At 48.3% G+C, this 23,451-nt stretch overlaps 1 protein-coding gene across 1 annotated transcript in view; it reads left to right on the top strand.

Moving 5' to 3' along the window:
* LOC149455903 (complement factor H-like) overlaps positions 1-23,451 on the top strand; it is a 746,405-nt gene that overhangs the window by 334,259 nt on the left and 388,695 nt on the right. The window contains exon 8 of the mRNA XM_089685749.1: positions 10,306-10,473. Coding sequence (XP_089541875.1) covers positions 10,306-10,473 — 168 coding nt within the window. The remainder of the gene's footprint in view (positions 1-10,305; positions 10,474-23,451) is intronic.

Genomic DNA, 23,451 nt, shown 5'->3' with positions numbered 1-23,451 from the left:
TAAAAGCCCAACACCCTTAATACTTTAAAGCAGCAATTCCACCTCAAAGAAACCAAATAAATTTCTTAGTGCTATAACTTAAATAAAGGAATGCGCTAAAACCACAAACTATTCCTAATTTAGTGTAGAAACATTAGTGAAAAAGATATATATATCTATTCTCAATTAATATCAAAAAATATCAAAATTATGTGCAAAACTATATTTTAGTGCATAAGTAATTTAAATAATTAAATTTGTGAATATAAAAAAAATGTCCAATTCTGAATTTCTTCAAATGTCCAAACAAATCCTTTTCAAATTCAGGTGCTCTCAAAGAAATTGTGCCAAAATCCACCACCAAAAGTAAAGTTGGGTAACTCACCAGAGCTCCATGCTGATCTATCTCTAGATCAGCAAAAAACACTTTTTGCTCTGGGAGCAGATGCAATGAATCAACTTCTCAGGTGTGATGATCAATAGCTACACAATCATCCATAAGGTAGGTATCCACCACTCAATATAATGGTTCCAGGAGCATTATATCACTCTTTCTTTTTAGATCTCTCCACCGAGGTCATGTTTGGGAATGAAAGAGAAAATCATGGTGCAGCCAGTTTTTTTTATAAAAGTATCCAACAATTTAATAAAGATTTACACTCACAAAAAGGGTGTCTTCACCGACACCAGTATAACAGCATAAAACAGCAAATGGTATACCAGTCTCCTGTTCCCCGCACACTCACTACAGCGCTCGTGACTTCATTTTCTCCACAAACGTCAGCATCCAGCAAGCCCAGCAAGGGCTTGAAAAGGATTTGTTTGGACATTTGAAGAAATTCAGAATTGGACATTTTTTTATATTCACAAATTTAATTATTTAAATTACTTATGCACTAAAAAATAGTTTTGCACATAATTTTGATATTTTTTGATATTAATTGAGAATAGATATATATATCTTTTGCACTAATGTTTCTACACTAAATTAGGAATAGTTTGTGGTTTTAGCGCATTCCTTTATTTAAGTTATAGGGCTTAGACTTTGCCTTGTGGAACCCTGAGTTGGTGATCTACAAGGGCTCACTGCCTCAGACATTTGGCACTTGCACCTTGAAGACAGGGACACACCCCAACAGCTTGTTCTGAAAATTTGGATGTTAGTGCCAATAGAAAAAAGTATCATGAACAGTATTCAACTGTTCTTGTTGCAAGTGCAGTAACAAGGCTACAATTACCTCAAGCTTTTCTGAAGGACTAAGTGCACTTTTTTTCAAAATTCCAGCTCCCCTATGTACCAATATAGCATTACTGTACTTTTACAGATATAAAAAATGATTTCTATTAATCCTACACAGTCCTTACCTGTTGTATAAAAAAAAGTCAACATTACTTCCTGGATGGTCTTTAGGACCTGAAAATTGTTAAGAGGCAGGAAAGAGTTCACCAGCTGTCATTAACACACACCCTACATCTCTATTAATTTATTCTGTGTTTATTTACACTGTTAATAGCTCTGGCCAGGGGCGGACTGACCATTTGGAAACTTGGGCACTGCCCGAGGGCCCGGGGTCAGTAGGGGGCCCCATGAGATGCCCCTGGTACCTTTTTCATAGGCTTCTTTGAGTTTTGGCAAGGACACAGGGGCCCCATGATCCCCTATTGCCCGGGGGGCCCCATGAGATGCCCCTGGTACCTTTTCCATAGGCTTTTTTGAGTTTGGGCAAGGACACAGGGGCCCCATGATCCCCTATTGCCCGGGGGCCCCATGAGTTGTCAGTCCGCCCCTGGCTCTGGCCTTGCTACAATGTATCTTTTGTAAGTTCTCCCATGGGAAGCTTTCATCTTTCTACATTTTTGGCTTTGATTATGTTATAACATGTTCTTCTTGAATGTTGCTTTTTCTTTCTTTGTTTTCTAAAACTTGAATAAACTTCTTGAAACACACACCCTGCATCTGCCCTCCCCTTCCAGGAAATCACTCCCACCTATGCAGGTTCACACTTTTCCAATGCAATCAGTGATCACCATTCTCACTATACACCAGGGATGTAGATCCGGGGGGGGGGTTAGAGGGTCTGGAGAGAACTTCTTCCTTCATGTCTACCCAGCCAGGTAGTGACAACACTGCAGGCAGGAAACTGGGATACAGGGCGGGCTCAACACAGATGTTCCAGGCTGACCACTGGGGTGAGCTAAATATCCTGCTATTGGTACCTGTAATAATGTCTTCCCACCTCACCTACCCCCCATACTGCCCCACCTACCTCATACTGCCTCATCCGCCCACAATACCACCCATTTCCTTCCCCCCTTATCGCCTCATCCAACCCTCATACCGTCTCTCCCACCCCTCATACTGCCTCACCTACCCCTCATACCACTTCACCCACCCCCCGTACTGTCTCACCCACCACCCCATACCGCTTTACTACCCCTCATACTGCCTCACCTACCCCTCATATTGCCTTACCTGACTCCCATACTGCCTCAGCTACCCTTCATACCACCTCACTTTCTCTCTTCCAGGTATAGCACTTCTCTCCATCTCATTCTAAACACTGTGCCTCCCTGTCATACACCTAACCCAGGGGCGTATTTGCCGCAAGGCAAACTAGGTATTTGCCTAGGACGGCACTTTTCAGGGGGCGGCACGGCGGCAGTGCGTCCCCCCCCCCCCCTTTCCCACGAAAGGGACAGGGCCTCCATGGCTGAGGGATCGGCTGCAGAGGAGAGCGGAGTGGTGGGCAGATCCCAGGTGTGCGCTCGGAGCATGTGAGGGACGGGGTCCGCTGTCAGTGTGCTGGGATTTGCAGGAAGACCAGAAGGTGCCAGCGAAGGAGGAAGCAGAAGAGGACGAGGTCAGGGGGGCGGAGCCTGCCCACTCTTTTGCAGCTGCCGCCGAAGACCCTGGGGTAGAAGGGACACAGGCACCCGTCCTGGAATAATCCTGACACCATTTGGAGGAGCTGCTGCTGGACAGGTAAGTGCTTGGAGGACTGGTGCTCTCTCGGTCCTGTCTCACTGTCCCCTTATACACGGCCCCCCACCCGTTCTACTTCCCTCCCCCGTCCCATTGCCCCCCATCCATCACACTGCCCCCACATGTCACCCTGCCCCACACCTGTTCCACTTCCCCCTCCTGTCCCCCACATTGTCCCACTACCACCCATCTGTCCCCACTACCACCCATCTGTCCCCACTGCCCCCCACCTGTTCTACTTCCCTCCCCCATCCCATTGCCCCCCATCCATCACAGGGCCCCCTGCACCCACACGTCACCCTGAACCACACCTGTTCTACTTCCCCCTCCTGTCCATCACATTGTCCCACTACCACCCATCTGTCCCCACTGACCCCCACCTGTCCCTCTGTGCTCTTCCTGTCCTTCTGCCCATCACCTGTCCCACTGCATTCCTCCTGTCCAGCTGCCCCGATCCTGTTCCATGCCCCCTGTCACGCTGCCCCCCACCTATCCCTCTGCGCTCCTCCTGTCCCACTGCCCCTCACCTATCCTTCTGCGCTCCTCCTGTCCTTCTGCCCCTCACCTGTAACTCTGCGCTCCTCCTGTCCAGCTGCCCCGATCCTGTCCCATGCCCCTTGTCATGCTGCCCCCCACCTATCCCTCTGCACTCCTCCTGTCCCGCTGCCCCTCACCTATACTTCTGCGCTCCTCCTGTCCCTCTGTGCTCCTTCTCCTGTCCCTCTGTGCTCCTTCTCCTGTCCTACTGAGCTCCTCCTGTCCCACTGCACTCCTCCTGTCCCACTGCCCCTCACCTGTCCCACTGCGCGCCTCCTGTCCCACTGCGCTCCTCCTGTCCCACTGCCCCTCACCTGTCCCACTGCCCCTCACCTGTCCCACTGCTCTCCTCCTGTCCCACTGCCCTCCTCCTGTCCCACTGCCCTTCACCTGTCCCACTGCCCCTCACCTGTCCCACTGCCCTCCTTCTGTCCCACTGCCCCTCACCTGTCCCACTGCGCTCCTCCTGTCCCACTGCACCTCATCTATCCCTCTGCACTCCTCCTGTGCCTCTGTGCTCCTGCTCCTTTCCCACTGCCCCTCACCTGTCCCACTGCCCCTCACCTGTCCCTCTGCGCTCCTCCTGTCCAGCTGCCCCGATCCTGTCCCACTGCCCTCCTTCTGTCCCACTGCCCCTCACCTGTCCCACTGCGCTCCACCTGTCCCACTGCACCTCACCTATCCCTCTGCGCTCCTCCTGTGCCTCTGTGCTCCTTCTCCTGTCCCATTGCCCTTCACCTGTCCCACTGCGCTCCTCCTGTCCCACTGCCCCTCACCTGTCTCTCTGCGCTGCTCCTGTCCCACTGCCCCTCACCTGTCCCTCTGTGCTCCTTCTCCTGTCCCACTGCCCCTCACCTGTCCCACTGCGCTCCTTCTCCTGTCCCACTGCCCCTCACCTGTCCCACTGCGCTTCTCCTGTCCCACTGCCCCTCACCTGTCCCACTGCGCTCCTCCTGTCCAACTGCCCTGATCATATCCCATTCCCCCCCGTCACGCTGCCCCCACCTGTCCATCTGCGCTCCTCCTGTCCCACTGCCCCTCACCTGTCCCTCTGCACTCCTCCTGTCCAGCTGCCCCGATCCTGTCCCATGCCCCCTGTCACGCTGCCCCCCACCTCTCCCTCTGTGCTCCTTCTCCTCTCCCTCTGTGCTCCTTCTCCTGTCTCACTGCCCCTCACCTGTCCCACTGCGCTCCTCCTGTCCCACTGCCCCTCACCTGTCCCACTGTGCTCCTCCTGTCCCGCTGCCCTGATCCTATCCCATTCTCCCCCATCATGCTGCCCCCACCTGTCCATCTGCGCTCCTCCTGTCCCACTTCCCCTCACCTATCCTTCTGCACTTCTCCTGTCCCACTGCGCTTCTCCTGTCCCGCTGCCCAATCCTGTCCAATACCCCCCCATCACGCTGCCCCCTACTTATCCCTCTGAGCTCCTCCTGTCCCACTGCCCCTCACCTGTCCCTCTGTGCTCCTCCTGTCCCACTGCCCCTCACTTGTCCCACTGCGCTCCTCCTGTCTGTCAGGAATGGACTCGGCACTGGTGGTCGGACTCACCTGCCGTGTGGGCTGCAGTACCAGGGCTGACCAACGGGTGCTCTCAGCAGCCAGAAGCTTACTCCTGTAGTCAGCCACCACCTGGGCTGATTGCAGGAGGTGTATTTAAGGAATGACCAGGCCTGTGATCTGGGCCTTGGTGTATGTTTCCCATGAGCCCCTGTACCTGGTATCCTGTGTTCCTGCCTCGTTGCTGACCCTGCTTGATCCTGACCTCTGCTGACCGTCTCCTGTTGAACCCCTGGCTTGCCTGACCATCCTTCTGCCTGATCCTCGGTACCGCGCTGCCCGCTACCTGCTGAACCTGGCTTGTGACCCCGACCATTCTCTGCTTGCTCCTCCTGTACCACACTGCCCGCACGATACCGACCCGGCCTGTCTGACTACGCTTACTTCATCCGACGATCCATCCATCCCGCACGGATCACCTCTAGTAAGTCTGCCTGCCTCTTCCCATCAGACTCCGTTCCTGCACTTCCCTGCCAGTACTCTCTACCACAGCCGAACGCACTCAGGGGTCGCGACCTGGTTCCAGTCTGCACCAAGTCCATCCCCACCATCAGGGGCCCTGGTGAATAGCAGGCTGGGACTTAGACCCTGCGCCCTGAGGAAATCCGTGCTGTGGGCTCGGCCTGCCTGACCGCTCCACCTCTCCAGCCCTGACTGCACTGGTACCTATTAGTTTAAGGTTTATTGCACCTGGTTGTACATATTTATGTAAGTGTTGAGTTTGATTGTTTGCACTGCGTTTATGTTTGTGTCGTCTTTAATAAATTATGTTGTGTTACACGCTATACCTGAAGTCTGTGTTTCCCTGTGTCGGTCCACACAACTCTGGTCATACCTGGAGCCCTGACACTGTCCCACTGCCCCTCACTTGTCCCACTGCGCTCCTCCTGTCCCACTGCCCCTCATTTGTCCCAGGGGTGTATTTGCCATGAGGCAAACAAGGCATTTGACTAGGGTGGCACTTTTCAGGGGGGCGGCATGGCGGCAGTGCTGCCCCCCCCCCTTTCCTACAGAAGGGACGCTTCCGTGAGAAAGGGACAGGGGCTGCTGTGTCTTACCTGACTTCGTGTCCCACGTCGATCCGGTCCGCAAGGCGCTGCTGGAGGAGGGGTGCAGAGGGTGTCCGTCCGGTGTTGTCATCTTCCTGGATCTTGATCGCGATGTGGGCAGGATGACAAGCAGCCCCTCTAATCTGGCCACACCCCTGGGATCACTGGGCAGCCTATGGCAGCCTGCCCCTCCCTCTGCAAGCTCCGCCTCCTCGCCGGTGATTAGCCGCCAGATCTGTAGCTCAGAAAAGGCACACAGGCGGCCAATCACAGGCGAGGAGGCAGAGTTTGGAGAGGAGGAGCTGAGCGGCAGCGCGAAGATTGAAGATCGAGTGAGGGAGCAGCTGGAGCCGGTGAAGAGGAGGAGAGCGGCTGGAGAAGGAAGACAGCTAATGGGTAAGTGTCTGTGCCTGAAGGAGGGAGCCCAGGCTGGAGCAGGGGTCAGCACAGCGATGTAAGTATAATTGGTTTCAGTGGGAGTAATAGTGCCTCTTCATTGGTGTCGCTGACATCAATGAGGGGGCACTTTTCCTCCCACTGACACCAATGAGGGGGCACTTTTCCTCCCACTGACACCAATGAGGGGGCACTATTCCACTGACACCAATGATGGGGCACTATGCCTCCGGGCCTCCCACTGACATCAATTATGGGACACTACTTCTCCCACTGATACCAATGATGGAGCACTTCCTCCCACTGACACCAAAGATGGGGCACTATTCCTCCCACTGACACCAATGATGGGGCACGATTCCTCCCACTGACACCAATGATGGGGCACGATTCCTCCCACTGACACTAATGATGGGGCACTTCCTCCCCCTGACACCAATGTCATTCCTCCCACTGAGGCCTGTTAAGTGGCAGAAGAGGAATCTATCGCCTGAGGAGGAAGAATATTTAATGAGAAGTGTGAGGGAGGAAAGGCAGGACAGAACACACAGAGTGGATGGCAGACGCACAAAGCTTTATTGAGACAAACAGACGGCAGTCCTTCAATACGGGGGGTGGCAGAGAGGGTGGAAAGGGTAACAAGGGGGCCCCACCCACTTATAGTCCACTCGGAGAGCCAAGGGGGTGTCCCTGTAACAGGGGTAGTCCGACACAGGAGGGGGGTGCGAGGAGTCACCAACACAACAGTTCAGGTAACATGGGGGAAGCAGGTACTCATGGATCCAATAGGGTGCCTGGTCTCCCAGGGGTAGAAGCAGAACGCAGGTACCTGTGGAGTCCGGATCAGATGGGTGGCCTCTGGCAGGCAGGCTGTGGTAGTCTCTCCCCCTTCTGTGGGGTTTCTGGCAATAAGCAGGCAGGCTGGGACAGTCTCTCTCCCTTCTGTGGGGTTTCTCGCAATCGCAGGCAGGCTTTCTCTGGTTGTCTCTTCCCTCCTGCAGGATCTCTGTGAGGCTGGGAGTTCAGTCACAAAGGTCTCGCTGGAGCTTGAGATCCTTTGATGACTGGACACCGGAATGAAAACGGAGCGCCCAGCATCAGCCTCTTAAACTGCTGCAGGATGCTCCCCGGTCGCCTTGGCAACCGGGAGGGGAGAAGGGAATACTAGACCCCAGGGAGAATCAGGCTGGTGACAGGTACATCCTGGGAGGCAGAGAAGATGTCTGCATAGATGAAAGGCAAGTTGGGAGGTGTGTGGAGAGCTCCCAGCCAGCTGGCTGGGAGGGAGGGGGGCCCAGAGTAATTTGATTAGGCCATTGAATTAGGCCATTTGGCCTAGTGGCACAGGGGACAATTGGAACAATACAGAGCAGGACGCTGAGGGCATGTGATACAAGGCATTAATAAGGGGATTAATAATTGGCAGGCTCCCATACCGTGACAAGAAGATATCAACATTTTTGGGTGTTTATGACACTGGGACGCTGATTAAGAGTTGGACAGTGTATAATTCCTCCCACTGATACAAACACTGAGGTATTATTTCTTCCACAGAAACCAAGGTTAAGGCACTACTACACCCAATCCAGGGAACCTTGCCGACTCCACCACCATGCAATAGTCCCACATCATTTCTCTGCCACTGAAGCATGCACACCTCCAGCCTTAACAGAGAATCCAGGGAACCTCAGCATCTTCACCATCATACATGCTGCATGCTTCAGTGGAGGAGGAATGAAGTGGGATTATTGCATGGTGGTGGAGACACCAAGATTCCTGGATTTTCAGTTAAGGGTGCATGTGTCCATGCACACCTCCACCCTTAACTGAAATCCAGGCACCTTAACATCTCCATATGGTCACACTTTGCTGTTCACCAGATCTCATGATGTAAGAAGGTCACCCTGGTTGATGGGGGGGTGACAGAGAGAGGGGTGTCAGAGAGGAAGGGGATGAGAGAGAGAGGGGGTGAGAAAGAGAGAGGGAGGGGGGTCAGATAGAGAGGGGATGAGGGAGAAAGACAACCTAGCCCTGTACCTGTCTGTAGTCCCTCCTGTGCTCCCTTGTCCCAGTACCTGTCTGCAGTGTGTGGGATAAGGTGTGTGTGATGCTTGATACAGTTCATGAAGGCCAGCAGCAGGCAGGGCCCGGTCTCGCTCTGGGTGAGGAAATAAGGTGCTCTGTTTCTTACAGTGGATCTATGTTATGTGAGATGGAGCAGTCCCTGTCTGCCTCCACCTCCCACCTGTCCTAGTTCTCCAGGCCCCTGGTAAGCCTGTCCTCTGGGAGCAGAGAGGAGGTTAAAGAAGTAGTCCAGGGGTTCCAGGGAGTGTCCGCTCGTCCCTTGGAGATGGTATCTGCAGCTGGCTGCTGTCATCCTGCCTGCACCCCGTGGCTTTTGCTGTCCCACTTGTACCTGCTGCCATCAGACTGGGACTCCCAATGAAGGCCCTATTGACCCTGGGTCCTCATGCAGTACCCGACTGGTCAGTCCATGCAGTATCCAACTGGCCAGTCTGTCTACAGAACAAACAGTGCACAGTCCACATGTGTGAACCTGCTGCTTCTCTGCTAACCGGAAACAAGAAGAAGACACAGAGTGCAATCAAAGAGGCAGCTGCAAACGTATAAAAACTGCCATCTAGTGGTTAAAGAATATATCTCTACTGAATACTGATACTGATGTACAATAGTTGTTGCACAAAAATACAAGAGCAATGTATTCCAACAAGAACACTAAAAAAGGAAAGCAATAAAAAGTGTAAGAACGCAATCAGGGCAGCTAAAATCGACCTTGAGAGACACATAGCGGAGGAGAAATAAATCACACAAAATGTTTTAAATATATTAACCCCTTCCTGCCGGCGCCTCCTGGCCCTTTAAGAGTTTCAGATGCCGGGAGGCGGGACGGTTGGGGCGTAGTTTAGGGATCATGTGACCGCCGTGATGTGTCATCGTGGCGGTCACATGATCGGGAAAGGTCCCGATCAAAAGAGCGGACCGGGACCTTTCCGTAAGTACCACACGTGTGCTGGGAGCGCGCAGTGCGCACGCTCTCAGCACATATGTTTTTAGTTACATGAATGCAAATGTGCGGCCGATCGGAGTCTAGGCCCAGATGCCGGGAGGCTGCACATTTGTGTGCGGCTGGCACAAAGGGGTTAACCTTAAACTGTGAGAGCGGTAAGGATGTGGAACTGAGGTGACTTCTACAATACTTCTACAATCGGTGGATTCAGCTAAGTATTGATAGTTTAAAAAAAACTGTTTGATGTGCATCTTAGCGAACACCGTATACAGGGATATGAGATATGATTTCTACATGAACACACACACACATGTTGAACTGGATGGACTGGTGTCTTTATTCAAGCTTACCAACTATGTAACTTTAAACCATAGATGTGTCTGAAAAAAGATATTACAATAAACTGTATTAGTGGATTGGAGTGGACTGAAGTGTTGATAGTTTCAATAAACTGTTTGATGTGCATCTTAGCGAAGACAGTATACAGGGATGTGGGATATTACTTTTACATGAACACACACACCTACACAGGTTGGACTGGATGGACTGGTGTCTTTATTCAACCTTACCAACTCCAACTATTTAACCTTAAAACATAGATGTGTCTGATTAAAGGATATTACAAATATATTACTGGAGTGTAATAACATGACAAAAGTAAGATTATTTCAAACACTAGTGGCTATCTTTTTTTATATTTTTGTGTACATATGCATAATGACTCTAGTTTACATGTAAATAATTTAATATATATATATAATTCCCCTCCACAGAAATTTCCTGTAAACTCCTAAAAAATGTGCACTTGGAAAGTGAAGAATTAACATCATCATATGGTGCAGTTGTATATTTCCAATGCCCAGAAAACTGGACCCTAGTAGGCTCAAGCTTTATCCAGTGCTTTCACTATGGCTGGAGTTCAACCACTCCATTCTGTAGAGGTATGTACATCAAAATAATGCATAGTGTACTGGAAATTCTTAGATTGTAAGCTCCAAGGAGCAGGGCCCTCCTCCTCCACCTAGACTGTATGATCTATGCATGTTTTAACTCCCAAGTTCACAACTTTACATTTATTAAAATTAAACCTAATTTTGCAAGTAGATGCCCAGTTTGAAGGTGCACCCACAACTTGTAGGTTGGAGACATCTTGTAGGGATTGTATACCACAACTGTACATAAATTGTATCATTTGCACAAAAATGGTGCTGTTAATGCCAAACTGTATGTACATAATGTATAAACAGGTTAAAAAGTAATGGTCCCAACACTAAACCTTAAGGTACATTTCTGATAACTTTAGATCATTCAGAGTTTGAACCATTAACCTCTGCTTATAAGCCTATTGGCTATCCATTTACAAATTACATTTTCTAAGGCTATAGACCTTAGTAGTAAAGTCACACAGTGTATACTAGCACATTTTGACAGACTTACCTGTAAAGTGGATCCCTTCAGCTGTGTGCAGTCACCTTTAACAGAGCTTCCATCTTCACCCGATCTTGCTGCAGGGTTCATGTGGTCTGGCCGTTTAAATGGTTGGGCCACAATGATGTCACTCCGGTGCGTGTGCATGGGAGTTATGATCATGGCACAGCACTCAGAATGGTTGAAACACTTAAGTACACCATCCATTCAGAGTGTAGTGTGCATGCAGCGGTGATGTCACCGGCCTCTGCAATTATGAATTTCTCCTAAATGGTGCATGTTTAGAAGATAGTCACTGTACCTACAGGTAAGCCTTATTATAGACTTACCTGTAGGCAGGGGCGGACTGACAACTCATGGGGCGCTGGGCAATAGGAGATCATAGGGCCCCTGTGTCTTTGCCCACACTCAAAAAAGCCTATGAAAAAGGTACCAGGGGCATCTCATGGAGCCCCCTTCTGACCCCGGGCCCTCGGGCAGTGCCCGAGTTTCCAAATGGTCAGTCCGCCCCTTCCTGTAGGTACAAGTGGAAAGCAGGCTTTACTACTGCTTTAACGGCTTGTTCACACTAGCAGCAATGGCTGTGTTGCCCAACACATTCCCAAAGCAAGAACACGATAATTTGGCTTGTGACCTATGGGTTAAGTTCAGTACCTTTGTGTGCACTGAAAATAAATAGGACATATTGCATTTTCCTGCAGTGTATTGCATTTCAATGTTCTATGATGCATTGCAATGTACTGCTGATCATGTTCTGTGCTTTGCAGGGCAGTGCAAGTTAACCACATCCACGTTATGCATGCACTTATGTGTGGTATGGTGTGAATGAGCCCTAACTGCAGTGAACTGTGTCAAATACTCTAACAAAGTCCAGGTACACTATATCCACAGTCACCCCTATGCCTTAATTTTTGCTTAATCCCTAAAAAGAAAGATTTGTTTGACAACTTTGGGCATTTATGTATCCATGCTGGCTATTGCTTATGATATTGTTTTCTAGCAGAAACTCTTGTATGTGGTCTTTTATCAAGTCCTAAAATAAAGAAGGTAAACTTACAGACCTGTTGTTGCTAAAAAAAAGCCCCTGATCCTTTTTTTAAAATATAGGTACCACATTAGTCATCTGTTGCCTATATTTAAAATGGATTTTCAAATCTACTGGTACCAAGCCAGTCATTAAAGAGTCTTTAAAAGTTTGAAACAATGGAGTTCACCCACTAAATGCAAATAGACTGTGTGCTTTGCAAGTGTATCTGCACTCTGCTAGGGCATTTGCTCCAGAGCTTAGTAAATGAGGTGAAGCTTCACTTTGCAAAGTGTACCCAATCACATGCAAGGAAAAATAAACAGAATGTTTGCTTGCATATGATTGGATGATGGATGTCAGCATAGCTTCCCCTCATTTACTAACCCTGGAGCATATGTCCTGTACAACTGCACTTGCAAAGTGCACAGTCTATTTGCCTTTAGTAAATCATCCCCAAGGGCTTTGAGTTAATTTTATTAGGAAACATATGGGTGTAAGTCATCTGGTCCAGGTGCTTTATTCACCTTTATTTTGCCTAACAGTTTCTGGACCATGACAATTTCAAACCATTTCACTTAAGGTTTGGTCCCAACACAACCCTGGCTGTTTGTTGGGCAGGAACTGATCTTCATGTATAGTAGCTGTATTACTACCACTATTCTACATGACAGCTTCCTAAATGTCAGTGGATGGAATGGACGTTGGTGAGTGCAGGAACTGCCGAATTCTTAATGACCAGTGACATCACCAGCCACATTTACTTACATGACTGGAAATCTCCAGCCAGGTATACCACTGAGTGGCGATAGTTTACAAAAAAATGACATGGGAGTTTCCCCCATAATTCATCCCAGGCCCTTCAGGAAACTTAAAAGGACCCCCATGAAAAAAAAAGAAAAAATGGTGTGAGGCAGGGTCTTCTAAAATAAATCCACCCAGACACTTATCTGAGTGTGCAGCCTGGCAGACCAAGAAAGGGAGGACATGAACGTGCACCCCCCTCCTGAACCATACCAGGCCACAGGCCCTCAGGATGGGGGTAGACCTTGACAGGGGAGACCCCCCCTGGCAAAGCACCTTGTCCCTATGTTGAATAGGGCAAGGGCCTCTTTCCCATGCCCCAATGTTGAGGGCATGTGGCCTAGTATGGTTCAGGAGTGGGACACACACTTGTCATCCTCCTTTTCAGGCCTGCCAGACTTTATGCTCACATATAGAGTCTGGTGTGGATTCCTGCGGTGCCACCTTTTGTGAGTAGGATTCCCCCTGTAAAATGAATAGCAGACCTGAAGGGTATAGTTTATATTTTCCCAGGGGGAAGAGACAGAATAGCAGCCTATGAGACACTGAACAGCACAATTAACCCCTCTGCTTCTCTGCCTACAGGGAGTCAGCTAAATTTACCTACCAGCCTACCAGCTACATGCTACATTTACTTAAACAATCTAAGTTGATACCTTTTTGAAACTCAGTAAAACTTAAAAGAAAACAAAAAAAAAAACAATCTCAGGTGTAAAAATCCTTTCCTCTCCATTCCCATCCTATAGTGTATTTCTACAAGCCATATACACATTATTGCTAAATATTATGTTACTGTACATAAACTGTAAAGCAGATATCTGTGTAAAGTTTGTCTCCACTTTGGAATAAAAAAATATATTTTTTTAAATAATAATTTACACACAGTTTCACTGCATGTATAGTTATGCAATTGTGAAAGTGAAAATCTTGCAAAGTAAATTGCTTACCATCCACTGTTTATAGGCTCTGGGCATATGGGAAGTGATTAAGGTTGCAGCAGCGACGATGCAGGTTAACTTAACGCTGTTTCCGGGTGATCACATGGTGTTTTACCATGTGATTGCTGTGTCCAATCACAGCAATCACATAGTAAACATACCAAACCGAAAGTAAACATAGGTTCTTTCTGCTCTCACATTGATCAACTGTGAGAGCCAGGGGCGGACTGACAACTCATGGGGCCCCCAGGCAATAGGGGATCATGGGGGCCCCTGTGTCCTTGCCCAAACTCAAAAAAGCCTATGAAAAAGGTACCAGGGGCATCTCATTGGGCCCCTTACTGACCCTGGGCCCTCAGGCAGTGCCCGAGTTTCCAAATGGTCAGTCCGCCCCTGGTGAGAGCAGAGAGAACTGTTGCTACAGCCTGTGAGTGCACACTGCCTGTTACACTGCATGTACACTCACAGACTGCAGTGCAAGCCAGCCAGAGAGTCCCTGATCACTGCCCCCAGTGTAGTAATAAATAAACAACACAACCAGCACCTGTCACTTGTCCCAATGTCACCAGTGCTCACAATAGCATGGCCATACACTATACCAACAACCTGATCATCACCATACCAGTACTCTGATCACCGCCATACCCCATACCAGCACCTTCATCACCACCTAAAGCCATACCAGCACCCTTATCACAGCCATATGCCGTACCAACATCTTTATCACAGCCATATGCCATACTAGCACCCTGATCACAGCCATACACCATACTAGCATCCTGAACAATGCCATACCAGCACCCAGATCACAGCCATACTCCATACCAGCACCCTGAACAATGCCATACCAGCGCCCTGATCACCGCAATATACCGTACAAGTGCCCTGATCACCGCCAAATCCCATACTAGCGTTCTGATCACCCCATATTCCATACCAGCGTCTTGATCACCACCATACCCCATAATAACATCCTGATTGCCACAATACTTGCCAGCTGTCACAGTTTGCCAAGGACAATTAACATTTTTTGGACTGTCCTGCCATTGCTCAGTCTTGGCCTGTGTCCTGGAATCTGGGACAGGGGCTGGGGGAGAAGACAGCTGCAGATAGAACTCCCTATATCTCAGGCATTCCCATTGTCATTCCCTATGCCTGTTATCTGATATTACTCCCCTCCAGCAAAGCTAAAACTTTTCACATATAATTTGCTACTGAAATAACCAGGAGGATGTGAGCAGGAGGATCAGGGAGAAGCAAAATACAAAATTGAGACTTATGAGCTGCTAAATAAATTTTAAGAGATGCAATATGCTAATTGCTCCTATTGACAATTAGTGCCGTAAATAATACATAACTACAAGGGCGAATGCTCGGAGGCTAGAGATGGCGGACGTGCTTTAGCTCCACTCCGCTTCACCGTTCTCTATTCCAGCTCCTCCAAACCTCAAGACAGCCTACATTCGCAGGGGAGCATCAGTACCAGACTCAGCGATTCTTGCAGATCCTAATGGCCAAAATCAGGCATCAGAAGAACCCTCCATCACCTGCCAGGCAACTGCGGCCTACACATATGGATCAGTATGTGTCGTGGGCCACATCCCACATTCTGGGTGATAAGTTAGACAGCCTTTTGCAAAGTCTGACCCATACTATCTCAGTGGCAGTGGGGAAAATAGCCCAGGAGCTTAGAGGGGAGATAGCATTAGTGGAAGAACTTACAGACCACCTAGAAACCAAGTTTGATGATCTGGTGCAGTATGTACATGTATTAGAGGAAGATAACCACATTTTAAAACAACAGATGTCCCAGTTGCAATCCCTACAGGAAGATTTGGAGAATAGGGAACGGAGACAGAATCTCTGAATACGCGGTGTCCCAGAGTTTGTAGGGGAAGCCGACCTACAAGATTATTTGCGACGTCTGTTCACTGCATTGGCCCCAGTGGTTCTGGACATAGATTGGCAAATGGACAGGGCCCATCGCTCTCTTGTTCCGAAGCCACCACTGGGCGCGAGACCCAGAGACATTATTGTCTGGTTTCATTACTACGATAGCAAGGAGTCTTTGCTGAATTCCACACGTAACACTGCCTCAGTTGATTTTACAGGGGAAAAAATTCAAATCTATTGTGATCTGTCCCTTGTCACATTGTCTAAAAGACGTACACTTCATCCACTTCCTCTCCACCTACAGAAGCATCGTATTATATACAGATGGGGCTTTCCGTTCAGATTAATAGTAACCAAAGATGGTACTCAACACACAATCAGAGATCTTCAAGAAGAAGAGGCGTTCCTGCGTAATCTAGGTCTACCTCCTCTCCCGGATGAAGCCTTAGCACTACCTCTACCCAAACCAAGAGCAGCCAATACTCCTAACAAGATGTGGACACCGGAAAGATCCAAAAACAAGACACGCCTACCGATTCCTTAAATGTCTCCTGCACCTAGGTTATCTTCTGTCACCTGATGACGTCATGCAAAATGTAGCTGAAGTCACTTAAGACTTAATGTTTATTGATCTTTTTTTCCTGACAATTTGGATATCCCTTTATGGATAAACCTGACACCCCATCAGGATCTTTTCAGATAATGTCCTGTTAATTGCTGTTTATTTTGGAAGAGAGAAGTCTCCGCCTGACCTTCACCCTCCCTCTTTAATTTCAAAATTTTGTTTCAGTTTGTGAACTATTTGGTCATGGTCCCCTTCTTGTTCAAAACACGTCAAGATGTCATCGACGTATATTAGGATGTATGTCCATTTGTTCTCTTAATTCTTTGAATACAGACATGGATCTGCTTTACTTTTTGAGAACCCTTCTTTTCTGAGTATTTCGTTCACTTTTTCATTCCATGCTCTCGCCGCTTGCTTGAGCCCGTAGATGCTCTTTTGCAGTTTACATACAAGGTTCTTTTCTTTCTCAAATCCTGGTGGCTGTTCCATGTACAGATCCTCATTATTGCTTCTCCCCAGTATTTGTTAGGTAAGGCAGCGTCCGTAATCATACATCTGGTCATTTCTACAAGAGTATGATTCTTTCTTTCCACTACATCGTTTTGCTCAGGAGTGTATGGTACAGTTGTTTGGTGTATAATACCTTGTTTCTTTAGGTATGATTCCATGTCTTTATTCATATATTCCCCTCCATTGTCAGTGCGTATTATTCCAGGTTTCCTTTGAAACTTGTTGCTTGTCATAGCTACAAACTCTTGAAGTTTTTCTAATGTCTCACTTTTGTGCTTCATTAGATACGTTATTGTGTACCTGGAATAATCAATTAATTATAAAATGACCACCTCCAAATATTATAACTTCCCCACAGCACAATCAACACCCTCCCCTGAAGCTGTACAAAATTATATAAGTGAAAATGTTTTTAAAAAATTTTTATTATTGGATATTTTAAAAAAACATTTTTACCTGGAATAATCATCAATGAAAGTCAGTAAATATCTGTTCCCGCCAGTTGTGGTGGTTTTCATTGGTCCACACACATCACTGTGTATCAGTTCCATGGGTTTAATGGTTTTACTCTGACTGGTCTGTGGAAGAGAGGTTCGGGTGGCCTTTGCTTTGATGCAACACGTGCACTTGCTGAGTGTGTGGCAAGACAATACTTTCATGTCTTCTGATAGACCTCTCTTTGCAAAGTCCTTTATAGCTTCAGGGTTTCGATGCCCCAATCTTCTATGCCACAGATGGATGCACTTGTCATGTGGGTTATGAGTTGCCGCATTAACCTTCTCACTTTCAGTGACGAGTTTGTACAGATTTTCATTTAATCTTCCTCTTGCTAGAATTTGCTTTCCATTTTGAATTGTGCATTCATTACCTCTGAACTGGACAGTGAGTCCATTGCTTGCAAGGGTTTTAACTGGTAGGAGGCTTCCTTCTAGGCTTGGAACATATAGAACATTCTTTAGAAGGATGCTCTGCTTGCCCCCTGATGGAGTTTTGCAGTTCAGAAATCCCGGACCATTACCTTCCGCTGTAATACTTTTCCCATTTGCTAGAAAGACTTTATCTTTTACACTAAAATCAATTTCTGTGAAGAATGTCTCGTCGCTTGTCATGTGACTTGTTGCCTCTGAATCAATGTACCATCCGTGTGAGGTACTATTTTGAGTCACTTTAAAAGTACCACTCCATGATGCACTTTCATTTTCTTTCATGACCGCTTTAGCTCTTTCTCTTGTGGGTAGCTCCCGCTTTCGCTGCTCAGCTGTCAGAATCGATCAGTTCTTTTTCAGGTGACCGGCCTTTTTGCAGCGAAAACATACCCTGGTTTCTTTGCATTGTCTTATGCCTTCCTGCACCGTCAGAGCTGCCTCTGGTCTCTCGTTCTCTTGACTATGCAAATTTTCCTTTCTTCTGCTGTATTCATCAATTAATTTTCCCTTAACATATTCTAGGGTCAATTCAGTTTCCGGCCTAGTTTCTAGAGCATTTATAAGGGCACTGTATGATTCTGGAAGACTGCATAGCAGTAGTGCCACAACGTGATTGTCTTTTATTTCTTCACCTATTGCACCCAGCTGGTCCACAATTTCTAGCATAGCATTTACACGTTCACCCATTTCCTGCCCTTTTTCCAGCCTCATCTTATACAGTTTGCGTAGCAGATATAGTTTACTGTTTAGGTTTGCACGTTCATGCAGTTTTTGTAATGCAGTCCACATACCTTTTAGCTGTGCTTTCTTTCCTTATATGAATGAGTTGATCATTCTCCACTAACAGGCTTATGACTGCTTTTGCTTGCCTATTTTTTCTGTCCCATTCTTCCAGGTTGTCATCGGGTCTGTGTGTATCTAGTACCTGCCACAAGTCATCTTTGGATAACAGCATTTCAAGCTTAAACTTCCATAGCTGGTAGTTGGTATCGTTGAGCTTTGCTATTGTAAACTTCATATCTGAAGCACTTGCCATCTTTCAGAGAATTGGATACAGCTCTTGTTTCCTCACACAGGATTTGGTAGGATTGTAAATGCAGCACTTACTTGCTTGTAGTTCTCCTTCCAGTGTCTGGAGCTGGGCCCATAACCTGTTGGTTATGTGTTAGAGAAGACACTGGTAGCTTGTGATGAGGCAGAATTCTGTTTTACTTGTGTGGCTTAAGTTACAAACATACAGAGCACATTTCAGCAGACAGTGATAGCAGACATCTTGCTTTGAGAGAAAGAGAGGAAGAGAGAGAACCAACAAGTTTTACACATATGCACAACTGGTAACCTTAGTGTACAGTGCCATCTACTGGTCAAGTGATATTAACATACAATACTATATATAGTACATTATAGTAGGTGCTGTTGCATTCCCAACAGAAGGCACTACATATGCCTGCAACAAATACATTTATATTTTAATGATATGCTTCTTGTAGGACCATGCCCATTTTAAATGAATGACTATTTAAAAACTAAACAAAAAAAAAATTATTTTTTCAAAATGTTCTGTATTTTTTCATTTTTAAAGCAAGAATAAAAATCCCAGTGGTGATTAAATACCACCAAAAGAAAGCTCTATCTGTCTCAAAAAAATTATAAAAAATTTCATAAGGGTACAGTGTTGCATGAACGAGTAATTGTCACTCAGTGTTACAACACTGAAAGTTGAAAATTGGCCTTGACTTGCAGTGGTTAAAGCGGTAGTAAACTCATGAATTGAAACAGTACACAGGACAGTAGGTTCAGTGATAACAATGCACATTGCTAGATTATCTGCAGAAAAAAAAACTTTTATTATAAGTGTGTTTTCCTTTACTGTCATCTTGGCATTTCTCAGCCGAATGCTGCGCCATCTTGGGACCCCTGTTCCGCATCCAGTTTCTGCCCCCTCTCTATGAGGACAGCCTTAATCTCGCGCATGCGCAGTATGCTCTCTCTCAGCAAGTGATGCTTTCTCTCTCTCCTCTCGGCTTGTTTTGTGGTCAGAGCCGATGTTTACACCCGCTTGTGATGTCGCAAGTCAAATGGGGTGTTGATGTGCTCTCACAGGATTGTGATAGAATGCCACTGACAGCAGATGACATAGGCAAGGCATTGTCTGGAAAGGACAGATAGCACAGAGATTATGCCGTGAATCGCAGCTATATTGCACATGTGCCGGTGATGTCATTAGATTGAAGATCGCACAATTTCTGAAGAATGGCACAGGTAAGACAGATAGCAAAGACAACACCTATTAAATTATTTATTAACTATTTCAATGGATGAAAGTAGAAATCTTGAGTTTACTACCACTTTAAATATACAGTATCAACTCTGCCAAACATTAAAAAAAAAAAACCTCTCAATCTACAAAGTGTTGCTGCAAAGCATTAAATTGTGTTCCTGCATCTACCATAAGATAAATACTAGTAATGCGCTATATTTAATCATAAATGCCACATAAAATGCAAAATTGTGTTACATGTAATGAACATAATAGCTAGAGATGAGCACTGTACCTTTAATTTAAATGCCCTTGGAGTCTGCTGGGGAAGAGAAATAATACTGTCAGTCAGTATGACATGCAGATGAGTGCCGTCGATCTTAGAATCACCGCACACTTCACTCATTTGGGCAGTCACGGGGCCAAAACCAGAGTGTGGAGCCACAGTGTGGCGGTGGAGGCAGCAGCAATGGGAGGCCATACAGCACCCTATGACAAAAATGGAACCCACCAGCAGTGTGAGGAGACCTGAAAGTGGCACATGGCAGAGTGTGGCGATGGAGACAGCAGCAATGGGAGGCCGTACAGGGACCCATGAGACACTCTGGACCTGGCAGCAGCATGAGGAGGCGGTACAGGGGCCCATGACAGATTACGGGCCTGGCAGCAGCATGAGGAGTCGGTACGGGGGCCCATGGCAGATTACGGGCCTGGCAGCAGCAATGGGAGGCCCGTAATCTGCCAGCACCCTATGACAAAATGGAACCCACCAGCAGTGTGAGGAGACCTGAAAGTGGCACATGGCAGAGTGTGGCGATGGAGACAGCAGCAATGGGAGGCCGTACAGGGACCCATGAGACACTCTGGACCTGGCAGCAGCATGAGGAGGCGGTACGGGGGCCCATGGAAGATTACGGGCCTGGCAGCAGCAATGGGAGGCCCGTAATCTGCCAGCACCCTATGACAAAATGGAACCCACCAGCAGTGTGAGGAGACCTGAAAGTGGAACATGGCAGAGTGTGGCGATGGAGACAGCAGCAATGGGAGGCCGTACAGGGACCCATGACACACTCTGGACCTGGCAGCAGCAAGAGGAGGTGGTACAGGGGCCCATGGCAGAGTGGCGAAGCGTAAGCAGCTTAAATTGAAGGCCATACAGAGGCCTATGTTAAAAATAATAACATGTTTGGGGCATGATTCATGGCGGATTTAGTCAGTTGTGTCAGGAACTGGTGGTTTGAAATCCAGACTAATCCACGCCTGATTCATTTTCACAAACGTGAGTCTCTCCACACTTTGGGCGGACAGTCGTGTCCTCCGCGGAGTTACAATACCTCCTGCCGCACTAAACACGCGCTCCGATGCCACGCTACTGGCCGGGCATGACAGCCTTTCAAGGGCAAATTCAGCTAGTTGGGGCCAAAGGTCAAGTTTCGTTGCCCAGTAGTCAAGGGGATTGTCTACCTCGGTTGGCAGGGTGCTGTCCAAGTAGGCCCAAGCCTGTTGTTTGAGGTCCTGCTCCAGGTCCACCTGATGCTGCTGCGGCTGGTTAGTAGTTTCCTCACTGCGCTGGTGAAGAAAGCTACTCATCATCGACTGCAGACTGAGGCAGCCGCTGCTGGTGGAGCTGCCACTGCTCCTACCACCCCACCCCTCCCCTGCTGCCATGGCAGCGGAACGCGAGCGCACAGGGCCCACAGTGTCTGAGGATGGACGTTGGCGCAGAAAGGCACAGACCAACTGACTACATAGGTGGTTTTTATAGTACGTTATTTTGGCCTCCCTCTCAGCAGGTGTGAAAAAGGCCACCATTTTTGAACGGTAGCGAGGGTCCAACAAGGTGGACAGCCAAAAGTCATCCCTCTGTCTGATGGTTATTATTCGGCTGTCGCTACGCAACCAACCGAGCATGCTATGGGCCATTTGTGCCAAGGAATGCGAGGGACTCCCTGCCTCCATCTCCACAGCATACTGCCACGGTGCGTCTGGGTCCTCTGTCTCCTCCTCCTCCTCTACCAGATGCTCCTGCTCCTCCACTCCTGTCCACTGAGTGGAAAAACCACCCATTTCACTCAATAATTCCTGAGCACCAATGTCCTCCTCTACCTCCTCCTCTTCTTCCTGTCCTGCCCCCACAGGGGTCATGTGGCGTTGAGATCTGTGCTCCACGTCTACCGCACCCTGACCAGCCATTGTTAACAGCATTTGTTCCAGGACGTGCAACAGAGGAATGACGTCGTTCATCCCATAGTCCTGCCGACTCACGAATAGCGTGGCCTCCTCAAAGGGCCTGAGCAAGCGGCAGGTGTCACGCATGAGCTGCCAATGGCTGACATCGAAGTTACACAGGGGAGTACCTTTATCCGCTTGTAACATCAGGAAATCGGTGATGGCCTTTCGCTGTTTGTAAAGGCGGTCTAACATGTGTAGGGTTGAATTCCACCTTGTTGCAACGTCGCAGATCAGGCGATGCTGTGGAATTCCGTTCTGCCGCTGCAGCTCAAGGAGGGTGTGCTTTGCGGTGTAGGAATGGCTGAAATACATGCAAGGTTTACGTGACATTTTAAGGATGTCTTGCAGTGGGATGGTGGATTTTAGGAACCGCTTGACAACCAGATTGAACACGTGAGCCATGCATGGCGCATGGCACAACCTTCCTTGACGCAGAGCAGACACCATGTTCTTTCCGTTGTCGGTCAACATGGTTCCGATTTTCAGTTTGCGCGGAGACAGCCATCTGTCGATTTCTCTGTTCATTACACTCAGAAGTTCCTCCCCTGTGTGACTACGTTCGCTAAGGCATACCAGGTGCAGCACAGCGTGACACCGTTGCGCCCTGCACATGTGATATGCCGGTCGGTTAATGGGACTTGGCACGGGGGTGGCGGCTGAGGACACGGCGGAAGAAGAGGTGGTAGAGGCGGACATCTTTGCTGGACCAAGGACGTGCAAACGTGGAGGCAAAAGCGGCGTGACCTGTCCAAGTTGCTGGTGCGGCTGTGCCGGCACCACGTTCACCCAGTGGGCCGTAAATGACATGTACTGTCCCTGACCGTAGTTACAGCTCCACACGTCGGCGCTGCCGTGCACTTTGGCAGAGACCGACATGCTCATTGACTGGCCCACCATCTCTTCTACATGTGAATGCAGGGCTGGAACTGCCTTTTTGGCAAAGAAATGACGGCTTGGCACTCTCCACCGCGGCGCGGCACAAGCCATCATTTCTCGGAAAGGTGCTGAGTCCACCACTTGGAAAGGGAGGGACTGCAGCACCAGCAACTTGGACAGGAGGACGTTCAGCTTTTGCACCGTCGGGTGCGTGCTCGCAAACTGTTGTCTCTTGGAAACGGATTCCAAGAAAGACTGCTGACGGAATCCGTGAAGAGGAGTAGCAGGAGAAGGAGCATCTGAACGAGCGGAAGATGCCAACGAGTGACAACTCCCCTCAGCAGAGGTGTTGGAGCCTTGACTGGCTGATAGAGGGCGATTGACGTCGGGTGACGGAGCAAGTAACGGAGCGGGTGATGGAGCGGGGGCTGGGGCAGGCAGAACCGCCGTATCTTTATCACGG

The sequence above is a fragment of the Staurois parvus genome, unplaced genomic scaffold (genome assembly GCF_062004578.1).
Source record: "Staurois parvus isolate SC_StPar_1 unplaced genomic scaffold, SC_StPar_1.0 ptg000384l, whole genome shotgun sequence".
NCBI classification, from domain to species: domain Eukaryota; kingdom Metazoa; phylum Chordata; class Amphibia; order Anura; family Ranidae; genus Staurois; species Staurois parvus.
This window is presented reverse-complemented; position numbering and strand designations above follow the sequence as displayed.